The sequence below is a fragment of the Thunnus maccoyii genome, chromosome 16, assembly GCF_910596095.1.
Source record: "Thunnus maccoyii chromosome 16, fThuMac1.1, whole genome shotgun sequence".
Lineage (NCBI taxonomy): Eukaryota > Metazoa > Chordata > Actinopteri > Scombriformes > Scombridae > Thunnus > Thunnus maccoyii.
Genome location: NC_056548.1, coordinates 25,087,543 through 25,105,359, shown reverse-complemented (window position 1 = coordinate 25,105,359; position 17,817 = coordinate 25,087,543). Strand labels below are relative to the sequence as shown.

Genomic DNA, 17,817 nt, shown 5'->3' with positions numbered 1-17,817 from the left:
GATAAGGCTGCAGAAATGTTTCAACAGTGAAATGGGGGTTAGGATTTCACATTGATGCATCAATATTAAAAACCTTTGACACTTTTGATACTACTCGATAGGTATATTTTGCTGATAATACTGTCGTATAATACTCTTGTATTGCTGTACAGACTGTAAAGCCCCCTGAGGCAAATTTGTGATTTGTGATATTGAGTTTACAAACTCAATATTTTACTCAAGAAGGTTTTGGATGTGGGACCTAACTTGTAATGGAGTATCTTTTACTTTTACCTGGGGGTCTGAGTAGGCCTATAGGTTGATATTTCCACTAGTCTTATGATACCTTTATGGACTAACATTATTTTGCATTAGTCAACATAATTAAATGCAACACTGATTTCATTTCATGCATTTGTTCAGTGCTGTTTTATCAGGCTTTTTATAAACATTTTTACATCACTTTTTACAGTAGGGTAAAGTAAGTACAAGGCAGACAACCCTGTGAAGCCAAATACTTGTTCAGCGCGAACAAGAAAAAAACTACAACTACCATAAAGACCCTACAATCCCAACTCTTCCGGTTTACGGTTACCAGGGGAGACCGTGGGAAGCTTCAGCCTCTGAGTGCTGTAGTCTGTCTACACAAGGCACGGAAACGTCGAGTTTGAAATGTTTTCACATTACATTTTCTAATGTTAATCAATATTATCGTAGCCAGACTGTAAATTTGTGACGCTGCACATGAGGTTAACCCTCTTTGGTACTAGAGTAGCTGTGTCGCGTCAGGCAGTCAAAACTAATCGGTAGCTAAGCTAACGGTATAGGCTAACATTACATTCACTACATCGAGGCCGCAGGATGTAGGTTGTAGAAGTTGACGTTAGCTCACTTTAGCTGTCTAGTTTGATCATTGACGTTGGGTTAGTGTCTTCGCTTAATGCTAATTAGTATAACAAGCCGTAAGCAATTCCGTTTGTATTGACGCTATCACCATCATGTTTATCTACCTCAGCAAGAAGGTGAGTGCTGGACAAACTATGACACCCCTGTGCTACTAATTGTTAAATAAATTAAGAGATAAAGCGTTGGTTAACATGACTTTGGCCGCCGTTTCCCGTGTCTTATAGATTGCTATCCCCAACAATATTCATCTGAAATGTGTCTCCTGGAACAAAGATCAGGGCTTCATTGCCTGTGGAGGGGACGATGGTCTCCTGAGAGTGCTCAAGCTTGAAACTCAGACAGGTAAGTGTAGGATGAGGAGTGAACAGCCTGCATGTCCCACAACACTTTCATGATTCTCAGGCTACACCTATATGGAAATACCACATTTTGTATGAGAATGAAAACCTGACTGATCATAAAGGCAAAGTACATAAATATTACACATTCAATACACAATGCGCAGACAACAGTGTATTACTGTGGAATGTACCGAATCAAAAAGGACCCATATGCCTCCTAAAATAACTAGTACTGTCCATATGTCTCTCATGTGCAAGTAAACTACCTCTGAAAAATCTTGAGTGGTTAGGGTCCCTTTTATATAATTGGTAAGGCTTGATATGGCATAATAATACTTATATGTCATAATATTTTAATTGACAAAAGTTACATTAGCCCAAGGCCATAAGGATGATGTGCAAAATTGGTGATATGGCAGATGTCTGAATAATGGCAGCATGAATAGTCAGTTATTTATATTGCCTGGTGATTGATTCCCTGCACAGTGATGCTGTGTGAACCTGGTGTCAGGAATTTGCATCGCTAATACTGCGTGTCTGTTCATAGTTAAATATACTACATTTGCTTTGGGTTGGGTTTTTTTTTTTTTTGCTGTTATTTTGCATAATGTCAGGTGAGTAATGTCACGTACATTCAGGTATGTGTCTAAGTTTATTTGTCACAGTCTGAGCCATTACGTAATACCCATGTGATTGAGATTTGAGGGTTTTCGAAACAACGGTTCTCACAGTGTGTAAGAAATCTTTTGAAACTTTCAAAACCCTTTTGGCTCAGTTCTAGTGCCTTAGTGTCCAGTCACTGTAAGTAGAAATAGTACCACCTTGTCCACTCCATCTGCTGGTTATTATGGTGTTCAACAAACATAGCAAACCACCAACAGTGAAGTGAAAGAAACAGTAAAAACTCTTTGCTGATATTTACTTATAAACTATATTACCATAAACTAAAATACCATATGTGGGTGTCAGCCTTTTTAACACATTTTCACAATTCCGTTATTGAGAATTGTTTGAACATTGTTGCCTGATCTCTTTTCCTGTGCTTTCTCAACAGATGATGCCAAACTTAAAGGACTTGCTGCTCCCAGTAACCTGTCAATGAACCAGACTCTAGAGGGACACAGTGGTGAGTAATATAATAACTGCTAAACCTTTTCTCATTATAGTTGTAGTACAGTACAGTAGTTAGTAACAGACAGTGTCCACAAAAGCAAAGGAAATGCGATGTAGGCCAGCAATATTAAAAAATAATATATGATACTGATGATTATTAAACTTGCAGGTGCAGTACAAGTGGTTACATGGAACGAACAGTATGAAAAACTGACTACCAGTGACCAGAATGGACTCATTATTGTATGGATGCTGTACAAAGGTAATTACCACAGTTTTACTAAAACTACAGATTGTCTTGTAATAAATTTATCTTTAATAGTTGCTGCCTTTGTTTCTTTCCTAAGGTGCGTGGTACGAGGAGATGATCAACAACAGGAACAAATCGGTGGTGAGGAGCATGAGTTGGAACGCTGACGGTCAAAAGATCTGCATTGTGTATGAGGATGGGGCGGTCATTGTTGGATCTGTAGATGGTAAACAACCTTACAGCATGATTACTAAAATGTAATTAATCACTTAGGCTCCTTTGACAAGGATTGCTTTGTTCACACACTGGGTGAATGGAAATTAATGTGCAGTAGGATAAAGACCTTTTTTTTTTTGTAGGTAACCGGATTTGGGGAAAGGAGCTAAAGGGAAATCAGCTTGCTCATGTGGCATGGTCGCCAGACAGCAAGATCCTCCTCTTCGGCATGGCCAACGGCGAAGTCCAAATCTATGATAATCAGGGAAACTTTATAGTGAGTGCACAAGCTTACATAAAATAGAAATGTCATTGCATTACCTTACTCATAGGATGCAGTTTTCATGAAACATAGTGCATAATGCACTGCACAGGGAATAGTGGAGAGTTAGTGGCAACACACTTTTGGTATTTTGATAGCTATCAGAGGGCATATTATATGACAAAATATTAGTCTCTTTAAACCTTTTCATGGATGGATATGATCTTGTTTACGATCCACTAATATTAGTATGATTTGAAAATGTCTGACTTTGGTGACACAGAAAAGACACCGATATCCAACACCAAGTGCCCACATGAAAGTGATAAAAATAGTTTAATTTGTTTTGTAAAGATTTGCTATCCTGAAAACACAGAAAACATATAAGCCTGACAGTGATTCTCCCTCTCTTTCAAGCTCATTACATCCCATCACATTTGCTTCTACTAACTATTAGCTTATGTTGGCCTTTTTGTGATATTTGTGTTTCAGATGAAAATGACCATCAGCTGCCTCACTAATACGACCGGAGCCATCAGTATAGCAGGTATCCACTGGTACGCAGGAACTGGGGGTTATGTTGAACCAGACTGTCCATGTCTCGCTATCTGTTTTGACAATGGAAGATGCCAGATCATGCGCTACGAGAATGATGAAAGTAAGCAACAACAACAAAAAATCCTGGAAACGACTGAATTGTGTTTATACTTGAATGAAATGTTTACTTTTCTTTTTTTTCTGCAGACCCAGTGTGTATTGACACTATGATGAACGTGGTCAGTATCCAGTGGAATCATTGTGGCAGTGTGCTGGCAGTGGCAGGTTCCCTCAGAGCCTCAAATATGGACAAAGAATTCAATGTAGTGCAGTTCTACACACCCTTTGGAGAGGTGAGGGTGAAGATTTTGCTCCTTTTATGCAGGGTTTTAGACATGAAAATCAGATGCACATTAGACGTCATTGTCATAAATAGTATAGAACTAGATTTTTTTAATTTAACAATTAAATACATTGCAATGCTAGTTTCTCTGTTGTTGCACTGTACTTCGTTGTTCAGCAGTTGAAAATGCATGTGGGCTGGGAATTGAGCTCTGAAAGCATGAATCCCAGCACCTGGCAAAATAGCTGTTGAGTCACCAGTATTGATTAAAAATATCTATCAACCCTCACACTCTCAAATCCCACACTAGTAAAAATGCTATGACACAGTAAAGATTTTAAATTTGTACCTTAAATGCTCTTTGGTGTTTGAATAGCATCTGAGAACTCTGAAGGTGCCTGGAAAACAGATGACTGGAGTTGCCTGGGAGGGAGGAGGGCTGCGTATTGGCCTGGCTGTGGACTCCTACATCTACTTTGCCAATATAAGACCAGATTACAAGGTAAATGCCAACACCTGCTAGGCTTAAAAACAAGATGTTCCAAGGTGCTCTTTGCTTATTATTGAAATTGCCTTAGGGAAAGAAACAATTCCTTAGACACTGGCATGAGTATGTTTAGAGATGTTTTAATCTCACAGGCCAGAATTAATAGTATACTGATTACGAAAATGATCACAGACCAAATAAACAGCATGTCACATAAATATTAATCAGCCCCACCTGTCATTAAATAAAAAAAAATCTTCAATTTGGTTTACATCATGGCAGTGTTTCCATATTCATACATTTGTAAGTGCCTTTTGCTCTTTTAACCCTTCATTTTTTCTTTTAGGTATATGTTCCTGGATTATACATTCCTGTATCAAATCTCTTTCCAAATCACACATTGTTCTCACACATTAACTATTTGGTCATTTAGAGGGGGAAATTAGTTATAATTGAGTAATATGTTGCCAATTTCTATCCTTTACTCTGCATACTGTCAACTCTAACACATTTTCTCAAGTATATTCTTTGAAACATTTAATGGATAGTTTAACATTATGACTTCAAATGTTCACATAGCAGGGAGACTCATTTAAATTGCCTGAAAAACAAAGAAAAATATTTTCTATGAAGCTACAGTAGCAGTTAGCACTTGGGAGCAGTAGCTACTGCACCATACCTCCAAAAGGTTCTGATGAAAAGGTTGTCTGAAGTAATGTGTCATTTATCTCATAATCATATTTACATAGTTGAAAAGAGGGACTTTCTAGTTTGGGCAGCATGTGGTTTTAGAGGTCATTGACTTGTCTACCAAACTACCTGTGGGCACATGCTTCCCAGGGTTTAGAAATCCCACATAAAATGTGAATCTCAGCAGCTCTTTCATGTTTCTCAACAGTGGGGCTACTGTTGCAGCACAGTGGTGTACGCCTACACAAAGCCAGAGCGGCAAGAGTACTGTGTGGTGTTCTGGGACACCAAAAACAACGAGAAGTTTGTCAAATATGTCAAGAGCTTGATGTCCATCACTACCTCAGGGGACTTCTGCATCCTTGCCAGCAAGGCAGATAACACCCAGCCTCAGGTACTAACACCACCAGATTATATGTCTCATCATAGCAACAGGATCTGTTATGATATATATCACACTGCAGGTTGAATTTATGAGCTTGTTGCTTTCTATATGACTCAGACAAGCTTATTCATTGATTCCGACAGATCTATTCTAAGTCTATTTCGTGGAGTTAGAGACAACATAGAGATATTGTGTAGAGTATATAGAGTGAGCTGTAATAGTAAGTATCACAAATGTTTCTCTGCTGTCTTGCGTCCTGTTTTTGTAATTCACTGCTACACAGGAGGATGCTGAATTAGAGTCTGCGAGTCATGCAAGGGTAACGTATAAATTAAAAACCACACACCCAAAATGAGGACTATTTCTTATGATATAGACTCATAAATTGATCTGTAAAATAATTTAGCACTACTGTGTGTTTTTCAGTATGTCCTGATTCTGTGCAACTCCATCGGGACTCCGTTGGACTCAAAATACATCGACATTGGTGAGTTCAGACAGTAAACGTAGATAGATTAATATTGTCATTCCACTGAAATTACATTTACAAGTTAACACATCCTTTAAACTGAACAAACCCTCCACTAAACACGCTATGTGTCCTACAAGTTTACATACATAGAAGCAAAAGATCTTCATGCGACACAGCAGCGAGTTGCTCGAACTCCTAATTTACCATAAGTTGATGTATTTCTTCAAGCCAATGTGAGAGATCACACCCTCTGTGTGAAGGAATGGCGGTTGGCGCTCTGCCTCCTGCCGCCCACAGTTACATCTCTCATGGGTCCACAGCATCCTATAGCAAATAGACAGTGAGCGCTGGGCATCTTTATATCTCACAGATGTTCAGCATTCCGTTTCTGCACGACACGGCTGAATGTTTGCTGAGGAGCTCGGGCCAAGACAGTTCAAAGTCTACAGAATTGAAAGGTTCCAGTGGTCTGAATGGGTTCCAGATATCCCACCTTAGTAAATAAAAGGAGAGGGATTTGTGAAGTATACATTTTCCTGGAGGTGAGTCCTCTTGTGGCCTATTGGTGGCTATTTTACCAGACTAGTCAAAGAGCGTGCATCTGTAGAGATATACAGTATTAATCTAGAAGAACACCCCAGGACTTACTTGTTGGAATTCATGCACACAGAAAATAGTTTAATAACTATTCATATGTATAGATACTGTATGGTTTAAATGGACAAGAACCAACAAACAAAAAAAGCTTTAAAATGATTTTGATAGGTGACATTGATAGGTGTAAATCCTCTACATCACAAACTTGATGCCAGAAGACAGTGGACATACATGATCCGCCAAAACGACATGAAGAAAGCGTGGATACAAATGATTAAAAACATTAAAATCTGTCACTTGTCTCCTCGGTCAGATCCACTGTTTGTCACCATGACCAAGACGCATGTGATTGCTGCATCCAAAGAGGCTTTCTACTTGTGGCAGTACCGAGTAGCAAAGAAATTAACCGCCTTGGAGATCAACCAAGTGACCAGGACCAAGAAGGAGGGAAGGGAGAGGTGAGGTCTAACAATTAACAGAAGAGTGGAGCTGGACCTAAACTGGATGTGGCAGAGAGAGTATTTAACAAAGCCAGTTGGTGGAAGGGGAAGAAATACAACACCCATGCCAGGACTTACAGTACACATCAATCAGGTCATGGAAAGTTACAGGGAGGCAAGATAACCACAAGGCTAGATTCTGAGAGTCAGAGGGTGAAATCTGAAAAGGACTCATTCATCTGAATGAAATGCCACTGAGGTTCCAGACAGGCTTGATCTAATGTTCTGCCAGGACTATCTTAGCACCTGGACCAAAAGTATCCTCAGTGGAAAGGGCAACTATTTGTCTGGCTGGCTGTCTCTAACTCTTTCTCATTTGTTTTCACTTCCTGCCTTTCTAGGGTCTATCACATTGACAGCAATCCATCTGGAGCCAGTGACAGTGGTCCAGATTTTGCGAAAGCCTTCACAGTGAGTGACATTTTTATCTTGGAAGCACACAAACAGGAATCTAGTTCACAAATACACTTCTGAGGCATTTTGTTTCCTGTTTTTGTTTGATTTTCACTCTTCATCTGCAGTATGTGAAGTCCTGTTTGTCTTAATTCATTCAAATAAAATACCCTTTTCACAAGATACGAGTCACTGGAATAGTCTCAAGACTTATGTGTCTAAAAAAATAAAACAGTTCTATAAAATTGGTGTTATAATTATCCTAATACTACTACAAATAATTATTATTATCATATTTTGACATTTTAACATTATAATATCATTATCAGGGATAATTAAGTAATTTCTTCTATGAAGCACATGTGTTGTCATGACATGTATGTTTCTGTTCTATTTCAGGCAACACGAGATCCCATCTGTTGTATTACAGCAACAGATAAGACATTGATTGTGGTACGTACGTCAGAATTTTGAATCGTACAACAAAATGAAAAGTAAAATCAAAGTAAAACACTGAGTCTCTTCTTTTTTATGTGTGCTTACAGGGCCGGGAGTCTGGCACCATCCACAAATACAGCCTCCCAAATGTTGTTCTCATCCAGAAATACACTTTGAACAACAGAGCCTACTATCTGTCTTTGAACTGCAACTCCAGGCAAGCTCAGATTGATGTTTTGCAGATTTAAGTCATCTTTCTAAAGAAATCCGTCGTGAATCACCTTAAAAACAGTTTTATATCTGAACGTCACAATCGCTGCTCTGTCACATCATTCTGTAATCATTATTTTCTTTAGTCGACTGGCCATCATTGACATCGCAGGTGTGCTGACTTTGTTGGACCTGGAAGTTCGTGCCTCCACAGACGATGGCACTGGCAATCAAGCATCTGCAGGAGATCCATCCAAGTTTGAGCGCAAGGATGTTTGGGACATGAAGTGGGCGAATGACAACCCTGACCTGTTTGCCATGATGGAGAAGACCAGGATGTACGTCTTCAGGAACCTGGACCCAGAGGTGGGTGGAGTGTCTGGTGTTTGTATGATGGTTAAATGATATCTGATTTATATTGTCTTAATGTTCTAATTATTTTTATTCTAAATATACATCTGAGTGTGATTACTGTTGCAATATTTTATTGCATGTTTAAAACAGGAACCCATCCAAACATCTGGATACATCTGCAACTTTGAGGACCTGGAAATCAAATCCGTTCTGCTTGATGAAATCATGAAGGTAAACTTTTGGTGTCATTTGAGTTGTGACACAATCACACACATACTGTATAAACATACTTATTTTCTCATGGTGTCAAGTGAAAGTTCTATTTTGCATCTCAAATATCCCAAAGCAGAAAGACTTACAATAGTTTGGTAACAGCTGATTACAAAATGCTTCACTAGAGGTAATCAGCATGAGTATTTATTATGTTGAAAGGGTTCAAATGTGTAGTTTGTATCTGTTGATTGAATAAAACATTCGATTATACGATGTTGCCTTAAAGGATCCAGAGCGGCCAAACAAAGACAACCTCATCAACTTTGAAATCCGCTCCCTGAGAGACAGCCGTGCATTGATTGAAAAAGTGGGGATTGAAGATGCTTCACAGTTCATTGAAGACAATCCTCACCCAAGACTCTGGTAAATGCAAAATTGTCGTGCTTTTGATTCAGCATGGGGATTGTTTAACTTTTCTTATTTAAAGGTATATTATGCAGGATTTGTCGCTTGGTGATTGTAAACACACAGCATTCAAGGTTGGCCCCTCCTCCCCGGTTTAACAAGCGAGTGAGAGAGAGAGAGAAGCAGTGATGGTCGAGTGAAAGAGAGAGTGAATGAAGAGCGATGCAAAGCAGTGAATCAGATAAATAAAATGTTATTTTCTGATTGTTTCACAGCGGTTACATTCTAAAGCAAATAAACACACCCATACCTCTGCACAACTCTGCAGGAAGGTGCCGCATTGCAGGATTTTGTGTGAATGCAGCTTCATCCTGTCCACTGTGGCCTCTCTGCTCTGTGCGTGTGTCGCTCAGCCCCGCCCTCAGTCAATCAGACACACAGACCTGCAGCTCTTCATACATCCATGACAGCGAGCAGAGGGAAGCAGAGGAGAGAGACAGAGACAGCGATGTAACCTGGTTGCTACACTATGAGTCCCAACCTCACACCCTGCGCACTGTTATTGGCTGGGGGCTACACACCAACTCCCCAGAAGCAAAAATAATAACACAGCGGCAAAATAATAAGAAAATACAGGCAGAGGGCAGAGTCTCTGTAGATAAACATACCGCCACGCACTTCTAGTGGGTCATAAGTGATAATTGAGAGGGATTATTTTTAAGTCTATACATTGCTTTTTGGAAAATCCTGCATAGTATACCTTTAAAGTAAAGTCCTTAGTTTTTGGTTTTGGCAATGTTTTTGGTTTGTTAATACAGTCATGTATTCTTTTGGTTTTCTGTTGCTGGAGAAAACAAAGTGTAAAAGCTTTCATGAACTTGATATAGGTTGAATCATTGTGGTGTCATCTAGTGATAGGTATATGCGCAATTTAAAATGATTAACTTGACAACCACCGATTTTTTTACATCTTCTATATTTGAGAGAAAAGTGAAAAAAGTAAGGTTATCACCACTAAATAGCTGCTGTCACTATAATTTTTCCATGTGAGCATATTCAGTATGCTGGCGTGGGAGGACGATGGCAGTGTTAGCGATTTATAGTTTTTTGAAGCAGCAGTGTGATCGCTGTGGTTTGTGTGTTTTCTTTGGCTGGCGTGCCAGTTTTTGCAGCTTCCTTCAAAATCTGGCAACTTCAAACATGTCCTTCCTGTTCTTTAGGGGCCAGTTTCTAGCTCAATAGTTTCATTCCAGTTTAAATCTCAATTAATCAAAGTAGGATGGGTATAAGGATTTCCACATATACATCATGCCACTCAGCCCTAGTGATAGCGACTAACCTCTCTCCATTATCAACCTGCCAGGCGTCTGCTGGCTGAGGCAGCCCTCCAGAAACTAGATCTGAAGACGGCTGAGCAGGCCTTTGTTCGCTGCAAAGACTACCAGGGCATTGAGTTTGTCAAGCGTCTGGGAAACCTGCAGAGCGAGCCCATGAAACAGGCAGAAGTGGCAGCTTACTTCAGCAGGTTTGAGGAAGCTGAGCGGATGTACCTGGACATGGATCGCAGGTACGTTGAGCCCTAATGAATTCAGTTCTTCTTTTTTGTTAAACTTGTGTCGGATATAATGCTGGTGTTATCGTACAAGATAAATTGCCACCATTTTTCAGGCATGATGGTAATAGGGGCCATTTGATGTTTCTCTTTGTGTCTAGGGATCTTGCCATCAGCCTTAGGATCAAGCTGGGAGACTGGTTCAGGGTGCTCCAGCTGCTCAAAACTGGCTCTGGTGACTGTGATGATGCTCTGCTGGAGCAGGCTTACAATGCAATCGGAGATTACTTCGCTGACAGACAGAAGTGGTATTGGGATTTTTTTCAGCCTTTTTCTCTGATTATCTGTTAAGTGTATGAATTCTGTGCAGTATACTCATGTTAGAAGTTAAAACTAGTTTAGGGTAACATTTTAATTTAACCCTCTGTATTTAACCTGCACAATAATGACATACCCTACCACTAACCATTAAAACTACCATGTCAAGTATTAATTAAATAATTTAGATACATTGAATGGCTATTGCAGAAAAAACATGAATAGTGAAGTCAAAGAATTGAGTTTGTATTTCATGAAAGTCTCAATGATTATACCTTTGACTCAAGGTTCACTTACTGGGATTATCTGGCCCTCATCAGCAGATAGTTTGCGTAGTTGTCTTGAGAGTAAAAAGAATATTTATAAATAAATAAAAACCTCATTAATTATACAATTGTAATTATACAATTATAATTTAGATTTTCATGTTCATATACAATATGAAGGCATCTTTTAGATGATTACAACTGTGTTATATCATTTTATCAACCATTATCTGTTTATACATCTGTTTTGGATGCTTCCCAGTAGGAGTTTTAGTTGTTGATAGATTTATTAATGAACACTTTCAGTGTCCTTATATCTGCTCACAGCTATGTTGTAAATTGTTTATTCACTGATTATAAATGCTAAATATGAGGTGTTAAAATAATGTCTTAGCAATCTTCAACAAGTGTGATAGTATTTTATATTCTTTGTGCAGGGAATATGCATTACTTAAAGAGCATCCAGCAATAGAAAATAGACTCAATTTATACTTTTAAAGTATACACTCACATATTCAATCTCAACACCATTTAATATCATTATTACTATAGCTGTTACATAAGTATCAATTCTTCCTTTTTCAAGGGTCAATGCAGTGCAGTACTATCTTCAAGGTCGTAACCAGGAGAGGCTGGCAGAATGCTACTACATGTTAGAGGACTACGATGACCTTGAGAGGCTGACCACCTTGCTACCAGAGAATCATAAACTTCTGCCGGTGAGCCAAATGTTCAGGATTGACCAAAAATAATAACTATTTGATATCATCTTTGAGCTTCATGCTGTAGTATCAGATCTCTACATTTTAAATAAAACCAACTCTACAGCATCTCATGTACTGTCATTTTACACCTCTATGTTGCAGGAGATTGGTCAGATGTTTGCCACCGTGGGCATGTGTGAACAGGCTGTGAACGCCTACCTTAAATGCAACCAGCCCAAAGCTGCCGTCGACACGTGTGTCCATCTGAACCAGGTGAGAGACAGACAGAAAACTTGTGGCGCCAGTGTTTGTGAGCGACACACATGATAACACCACGGTGACCTTCAGATTATAATCAAAGCATGTAACAACTTTCGACCACAGCAGCCACTGTGGCACCTGCTGTCCTCCCACTCCCCTCATCCTCCTGAGTGATATTTAGCCCTGGAGTGTGAAAACTAAAAATATGCTCTTCCAATGTAAACTCTACCATTTGGTTAAAGAAAAAATGTAGTTTAGCTGTTCATGTTGGAGACAGGAAATGATAGCAGTATGTGGTTGCAGGGAAGCATCATGTAAGCTGCAACTGCTGTACTTTGTGTGGATGTTGTGTCTCAGCTGGCTTTAGTTTAAAAAATGTTAAAACAGTGCTGTAATTGACCCGTGTTAATCCAAAGAGAGCTCATTAGAAATCCTGACCACCTCCCCTCCAGGCTTTTCCTCCTGCTGTGTTAATGCTGCGTTTGACATTGAAATGAATGAGCTGTCACTTTAACTGTTTCCACTTAAACTTTCTGTTGCCATCGATAGATCTAAAAATACAGCGTCCTCACATGTCTAACTGTTGTGGTTTTACCATAAATAAGATCTGCAGCTGCAGGGTTTGAGTGCTTGCGCAAGAAAGTGACTTCAGTTAAAAAGTCTGTCACAGCCACTAATTTCAAGTAAATCCTGCTTTTAAAATCAGAACATTATGATTAATATGCGTGATTCATGTGACTAATTCCATATTACAAAAGTTGCATGCAGTAGTATTTATGTTGTTTTTTTTATGCTGCTGTTGTCCCACAGTGGAACAAAGCAGTGGAACTCGCCAGGACCCACAACATGAAGGAGATAAAATCTCTTCTTTCCAAATATGCTTCACATCTTCTTGAGAAGAATAAAACTCTGGAGGCGGTGGAATTGTATCAGAAAGCCCACCATTTCCTCGATGCAGCCAAACTCATGTTTAAGGTAGGCTTGTTTTTCCATGAAGACACTATTGAAAGTTTCCAGTACATTCAAATGAAGAGGTCTGTTCCAAAACAACAAAAACACATTTTCAGTAAAAGAGAGAAGTAGAGAGGGACGTAGAGGGAAGTAGAGTCAACACTTTCAGTACAGTTGAAATTCACTAGTGACTGATCATCTTTCAGCTTCCATCAGAACCTTATAGAGAGTATATATACAGAGAGTATTTATGGATGTTTTTCAAAAATATTTGGCAGTTTGATAACTGAGAGAAAAACTATTCTTTAACAAAAAACTAAAAAACTTGGCCCTATGTACTAGATGCGGAATAATAACATGTATGCATTTATACACTGTATTAAGTATATAGCTAATTAATTGCTGGAATTAATTGTGTGTGAGTACATACCATGGCATTTGTGGGTACTGTTTACAGATAGCAGATGAGGAGGCAAAGAAAAGGACGCGACCACTGCGGGTAAAGAAGCTCTATGTGCTGGCAGCACGTCTTGTTGAAAATTACCACGAGCAGGTGAAGACGTCACAGCAGAGTAAAGCCAAAGGGAAGAAGTCTGAGGTAGACGATATATTACAGTATACTTTATACCCATATATGCTTTTAATATAATTTTCTTTTTTTTCATCAATAAAAACTTTTAATATTGTTTACGGCCTATTCTAGAGATGAATGAATGATAGAAAGGCATCATATACTGCAGTGGTTCTCAACCTTTTCCAGTTGCAACCCCCCAGAATAATCAGGTTGGTGTTCATGACTGAAACAGAGCATACAGCCTTGTGAAAGATGTGATGCAAAACACATGGATCACATCTCAGAACAACATGAATCTCAATTTGTCAGTTCTGCTCAACCGAGAGTCACAAGAAAATAAGATGTAAATTTACACAGAAGACCTTTGTTGGTGCATCACAGAATAAATGACTCAGTTTAGCATTTCAGTTTGCAGGAGTGATGATGTCCAGCTCCAGTTGCAAGTTGAGTCAAAGCTTATTGACCACAAGAGGGCAGAGAAAGACCATGTCAGTACTGGTGTCTACATGTCCAGCTGCAGAAAAAATGAGTCTCATCTGCAGATAAACTGTCCCCTGAAAACAAAACTGGTGTCAAAACAAAACAAAAATAACAGATCAAAAAGAAGAAGACAAATCTTTCTAATAAATTAAGAAAGTTGTTAATGGTTCTTTTGTTGTTCAGACCTACAATTTACAGATTTTGAATTAGATGGTGAATCAGAAAACAAATGAAATATAAAACCTGGGAGTGATACACTTGAGTTTCAGCTGCAGCATCCGACCAGTAACTGATTTCCAATAAGGAAGCATGTTGGCTGGTAAAAGACTTCCATGAAGGCTGCTCTTGTGTATCCTTGCTCATGGCTCCTCAGAGATCCCTCTTCACTCCTCGATCCTCACTCCTCAGAGCAGAAATAATCGCTTTGGGACAGCCTGCAAGATGACGGACCAGAACAGTTCAAGCTAGGAGCGAGGAGCGATCAAAGAATAAGATCAAATAAGAGACTCAGGGTCTATCCTCTGTCTGTTCACTCAGTTCTTGACAGACTTCCATTTAAAGGCTTGTTGCCTCATATCAATCAGTTCATTCTTTTTTTCATTATCTACCCTCACACATTTTACTGGGATGACTGGACCTGCTTATTTGAACAAAGCAACTGTATTCTTGGTTTTATGTTGGAAGATACCACACAAAGAGCCGGCCGAATGCTGTGTGACTGAGTGATGAAGTTACACCATTGGTCAACCAAACGCCGCCACTTCCTGTAGCTATTTCAAATAAAAAGCCCTTGTTTCAAACAAAAAGCCCTGTAGTGTTTCATACAGGGTTCAGCCATACACTAGGTTTTGAATTAGTCTTGTTTTCTCCACAACCATCTGGCGACCCCCAGAAATTAGAGGGTCGCGACCTCTAGGTTGAGAACCACTGATATACTGTACTCAATACCATTTTTACTCATCCTTCATTTACTTCATTCTGTAATTAGGCAACATTTGCACTTGCTGGGCTGCTTGAGGAAGATGCAACCTCTGCAGACAGTCGTATTGTGGACCACGCGTGGCGTGGAGCAGAGGCGTATCACTTCTTCCTGCTTGCTCAAAGGCAGCTGTATGAAGGCTACATGGAGAACGCCATGCGCACAGGTACCCAATCACACAGGACAATTCCCCATATTAATAATTCAAATACAGTTTTTTACCCACCTACTCAAAGACAGGAGTTGAATACATGAGATGTAATTCACTTTTTTTCTCTCATTCAAACATAAATTGTTTTATTTACCCAAGTGCTCTCTTCACATATTTTCGAAGTAATTATTCTGTTATTTGTAACAGTTGTACACAACAATATGTCATTATCATAATAAGTTGGGGTTTTTTTTTTGGTCTTAATCTGTAGTTATTACCTCCTCTACCTATATTGTGCCCTAACTTGAATTCTTCTAGCTCGCAAATCAGACCATAAAGTTACTTACTCTAAGATCAACTACTGAGGCAGTAAAATCCTGTTCCTGACCACTTCTGTTGACCTTCAGAAGCCTGACATGGAGCTGACCTACATGTAGATACAGTAACTGGCTGCATGTTATGTGGGCATACTGTAAGCAGTGTTTTGACTGACCTGAGGATGTATACATAATGAGTGTATTTTTACCGGCCTATGCAAAACTGAGTTGGTCTTGTGTAAGTGTCAACAGACACATATTTGTATGGTGTAGTCAAGTTAGTTTCCTATCCTAGACTCAACCAAACATAGTAAAAGTCTAACTCTCCAATGTTTTCAATTCATCTTTAAAAGCCCTTCACCTACGTGAGTATGAGGACATCATCCCTGCGGTGGAGATCTACTCTCTGCTTGCCATTTGCGCCTCAGCCAACCGGGCCTTCGGCACATGCTCACAGGCCTTCATCAAGCTGGAATCCCTGGAGAGTCTGGAACCAGAACAGCGTCAGCTGTATGAGGACTTGGCCCTGGAAATCTTCACCAAGCACACCCCAAAGGACAGCCGAATGATGGAGCAGAGATCATCAGAGGGGTGAGGGCACCAATGAGTTCACATCAAACTCTGGCTCCAAACACTGATGGGACCAGTCCCAATATCATTTTCATTTCTGTGTCAGTTTGAGTGCAGCCTGTTGTTCCTCCATGAGGTCAGCTTAGCTCAGATGATTAATGTCTGTGGGCTCATGTAGCAGTTCTTCTCAGAAGAAGAGACCTTTAGAAAATTCACTATTAACATACCTTTAAACTGCACACAGAAATGATTAAATATTCAATTATTATTATCTGTATCTGTATATTATCTGTATAATATTTGACGTGAAATATGTTCTATGAGTGATTCTTGTTCATAGACTTATTTTTAAACATTAGACAGCTTAGAAGTAGAACTAGAAAGACAAAAAATCAAATCAAATTAATCCAGTTAATTAAGGACAGTTAAGTAAGTACATCACTTAAATGGAAAGTTGATCAACAGGCCATCTACTGAAACTTTTTGTCTGCCATTAAAGGAATAGTTCACATTTTTTTTGAAATGGGGTCATATGAGGTACTTATCCATAGTATTACCTGCAGTAAATGGTGGTCACTTTGGCACTATGGTTTCTCAACCGTAGAACTTCTGTATTCCTACGCATGCCGCAGCAGCACTTTCTGACCCAAACAGCTGATCTGGATAAGTACCTCATACAACCCTGCTTCGAAAAATGCCAGCTATCCCTTTAACCCATCTGCTGCTTTAATACAAATATTCCTTGAAATAACAACTAATTCTATTTTTCCCTCTTTCAGGACGGAGGGAAAGTTACCCACATGCATTGTGACAGGTCTACCAATCCAGGAGTACCAGTTCTGGATGTGCAGTTCGTGTAAACACTGCGCTCTAGAGCAGGAGATCAGCAAATATAACTGCTGCCCGCTGTGTCACAGTCCTGTAGCCTGAAGATCAGTCCCACATTCCACAGCATCAAAATGTACTTTCATATATGTTTCTTTTTTATGAGTTTGTGGAACACATGGTTTAAAATTATTTACTTGTGGAAATAGCTGCACTTGGTTTCAACTTAATGCTTAAAGTTCTTGAGAGTAACATGCTTGTTGTGGTTAATGCTTAGATAGGCAGCTATGAAGGTGCTAATAAAGCAGGCACCTAAACTCAAACTGTCACATGTGATGTCAACAGTCAAAACGTGGCAGATGTATGTTCAATTTACTTCAATATATGATACCAGTTAAAAGTTTGGACACACGACCCCATTCACTTGAATGAGAAAGTGTGTCCAAACATTTGACTGGTACTCTATGTGTCTTTAATATTTGAGTTAAATGTATTTTAAATCTTGTAAAATACTTGAATATAACTGCTTTTTATATGGAAGCCAACAGTGAATAAACTGTCAGCACTATATATATTTTGATTGGATTTCATTTTTCTGATACTTTAATGTCATGTGTTGTATTCTTGACCACTGTAGATGATGTGTGAAATACTGTTATGCAAGGACAGACTGCTTTTAGACAATCCTCATCAACTAGATGTTTTGGAAAATTACCAATCAGTGCCCACACCATCAGCAGTGTTTGCTTATAACATCACTGCACTTGGATTAGTGTTT

General features: G+C 39.2%; 1 protein-coding gene across 2 annotated transcripts; it reads left to right on the top strand.

The window, feature by feature from the left end:
- The first annotated feature begins 562 nt into the window (after positions 1–562).
- Positions 563–17,609, top strand: wdr35 (WD repeat domain 35). Of its 2 annotated transcripts, XM_042388963.1 has the most exons (28): positions 563–1,001; positions 1,110–1,227; positions 2,281–2,352; positions 2,509–2,601; positions 2,687–2,815; positions 2,949–3,082; positions 3,560–3,725; positions 3,812–3,957; positions 4,324–4,449; positions 5,333–5,518; positions 5,793–5,828; positions 5,936–5,996; positions 6,892–7,036; positions 7,420–7,489; positions 7,871–7,924; positions 8,017–8,126; positions 8,266–8,485; positions 8,624–8,704; positions 8,973–9,109; positions 10,455–10,658; positions 10,805–10,951; positions 11,814–11,946; positions 12,094–12,204; positions 13,003–13,167; positions 13,601–13,741; positions 15,186–15,342; positions 15,998–16,235; positions 16,994–17,609. In XM_042388963.1, the coding sequence occupies exons 1-28, from the start codon at positions 978–980 to the stop codon at positions 17,142–17,144; spliced, it is 3,555 nt and encodes a 1,184-aa protein (XP_042244897.1). In that variant the 5' UTR covers positions 563–977; the 3' UTR covers positions 17,145–17,609. The 2 variants fall into 2 exon arrangements, with proteins under 2 accessions (XP_042244897.1, XP_042244898.1); XM_042388964.1 differs by lacking the exon at positions 5,793–5,828.
- The last annotated feature ends 208 nt before the right edge of the window (positions 17,610–17,817 follow it).